At 33.8% G+C, this 2,235-nt stretch overlaps 1 protein-coding gene across 1 annotated transcript in view; it reads left to right on the top strand.

The window, feature by feature from the left end:
* Window positions 729–2,235, top strand: part of LOC107638100 (AP2-like ethylene-responsive transcription factor BBM) — a 5,481-nt gene continuing 3,974 nt past the window's right edge. Inside the window, exons 1-4 of the mRNA XM_021121917.1 lie at window positions 729–1,045; window positions 1,134–1,589; window positions 1,620–1,806; window positions 1,899–1,981. Of these exons, the coding sequence (XP_020977576.1) occupies window positions 799–1,045; window positions 1,134–1,589; window positions 1,620–1,806; window positions 1,899–1,981 (973 nt within the window). The 5' untranslated portion in view covers window positions 729–798. The remainder of the gene's footprint in view (window positions 1,046–1,133; window positions 1,590–1,619; window positions 1,807–1,898; window positions 1,982–2,235) is intronic.

Here is a 2,235-nt window from a genome sequence, read left to right as displayed (position 1 = left end):
GTAACCGATGGATTTTATCTAGTAAAATAAGAGTTGTTGTTGACACTGTTGGATGAAAACTAAAGTGTAAATTTAAGTCGAAAGGATTAATTGATATTATTTACTTATTTTGATGAAAAGATCAGAGTAGAAAGCGTGTTTGAACTCCATCAGTTGAGCATTAATTACGAAATGGTCATCATCATTATCATCAATCCTTCTTCTTTTCATTGATTTTGGTGTGTGTATGTGATTTGAAAAGATCCCCAATAGTGTGCCCTAGAATGAGAAGAGCCCCATATTCATTACTATAATATTCATTAATTCATGTATCTGCACCTAGCACATCAAAAACATGAAATACAAGTATAAAAATATTAGAAAAATAACAAAAATTTAGGCATTTAAAATATGAAATTGATAATTAAAAATTATTAAATATCAATATAATTAAAGTTATTAAATTATTTAATAATTTTTAATTATTAATTTTATATAAAGACTACTGCATGCATGTGAGTTACAAAATTTTAAAGTAATTATATTTAGATAACATTGTAAATAGAAAAATTGAAAAATAGGTTACAATCAATTTCTTGTATAAAAATTAATTTTGTTGTTGCATTTATCGATAATATTAATTAATATGAAAGTATCTATGACTCTATGACTATATTCAGATATATAGAGAAGGGGGAACAAAGAATAATATGTGTATAAATGCTGTTTCATCTCAACTCTTCTCATTTTCTGCACTCTTTTCTTCTTCTCCTTCTTCTTCACGAGTAGTAATTTAACCTTTCTTCTTCTTCTTTTTCTATGGCTTCAATGAACTTGCTGGGTTTCTCTCTCTCCCCTCAAGAACAACACACTACTACTACTCATCATCATCAAACTCGTTTTGGGCTATTCAATCCCACTGCACAAGATGATGTAACTGCTGCTGATGATGGAAACTGCTTCGATCTCACTCCTTCCACTCATGCCGCTACTACTCTCAACCTCCCTCCTTTTCCCATATATCAAGAACCCTTCAACAATCATCATCATCTTTCTACTCATCAAGGTTTGATCATTTGTTTTCTCCTTTAATTTCTCTATTATTATTACAAATTTCTTTTTTTCTTTATTTTAATTTTCCTTTATCATCATAGATTGGAAGGAGAATAACTACATCAACCAAAACCTGCTATTGGAAACTTCATGCAACAACAATAACAATGTCGACAACAACCACCACCACCAACAACCCAAGCTCGAGAACTTCCTCGGTGGACACTCCTTCGCCGATCATCATCATGATTACGGTGCCAACTCATCAGGAGACTACCTCTTCCAAAACTGCTCTCAGCCGGAAGTTACAGCAGGAGGAGGAGAAGGCTCCGCCGGCGGCGGCGGTGGAAGCACAAACTCAATAGGGTTGTCAATGATAAAAACATGGCTGAGGAACCAACCACTTCATCATCATCATCACTCATCAGAAAACAAAGAAACCATGATTGCATCTTCAAATAACACTACTGCACCAACAACTCAAACATTGTCGCTTTCTATGAGTACTGGCTCACAATCTCTCCCACTATTACCACCTACTAATAATAATAATGTTAGTGTTGCCGGTGCCGGTGCCGGAGGAGGAGGCGGAGACAGTTATTCTTCGTCGGAAATAAACAGCAGCAACAACAACAAGCAGATAGTAGTAGTAGCAGGAGGGTCTTCATCAACGGGAGCAGTTGAAAATGGAAGTATTGTTGAGAATAACAATGTGACCAAAAAATCCATTGACACTTTTGGACAAAGAACTTCCATTTACCGTGGTGTAACAAGGTCTTTCTTTTTTTTTTTTTTTCTTCTAATTAACATTATTATTATTATTGGGAGATTAGGGTTTTGATTTTTTGATAAAATAAATTAAATAGGCATAGGTGGACAGGGAGATATGAAGCTCATTTGTGGGATAATAGTTGTAGAAGAGAGGGACAGACTCGCAAAGGGAGGCAAGGTATGTAACATCATCAGCTACCATCACCCACCATTCCTTTCTTTTTTTTATTTTTATTTTTAATTATGCTGCTAATTTCATTTTCCCAAATCTCTTCATGGACCTTATCAATATTTTTATTTATTTAGTTTGTGCTCTTTGTCCTTTAAAAAAAAAAACAACTAACATTTATTTATTCATTTATGAAATATTATATTAACTTGTGTGTTCTTCATCTTTGTATATTACCCTCTCCACTCCAATGGTGTTGGTGT

Source organism: Arachis ipaensis, chromosome B04 (assembly GCF_000816755.2).
Source record: "Arachis ipaensis cultivar K30076 chromosome B04, Araip1.1, whole genome shotgun sequence".
Classification (NCBI taxonomy): Eukaryota; Viridiplantae; Streptophyta; class Magnoliopsida; order Fabales; family Fabaceae; genus Arachis; species Arachis ipaensis.
This window is presented reverse-complemented; position numbering and strand designations above follow the sequence as displayed.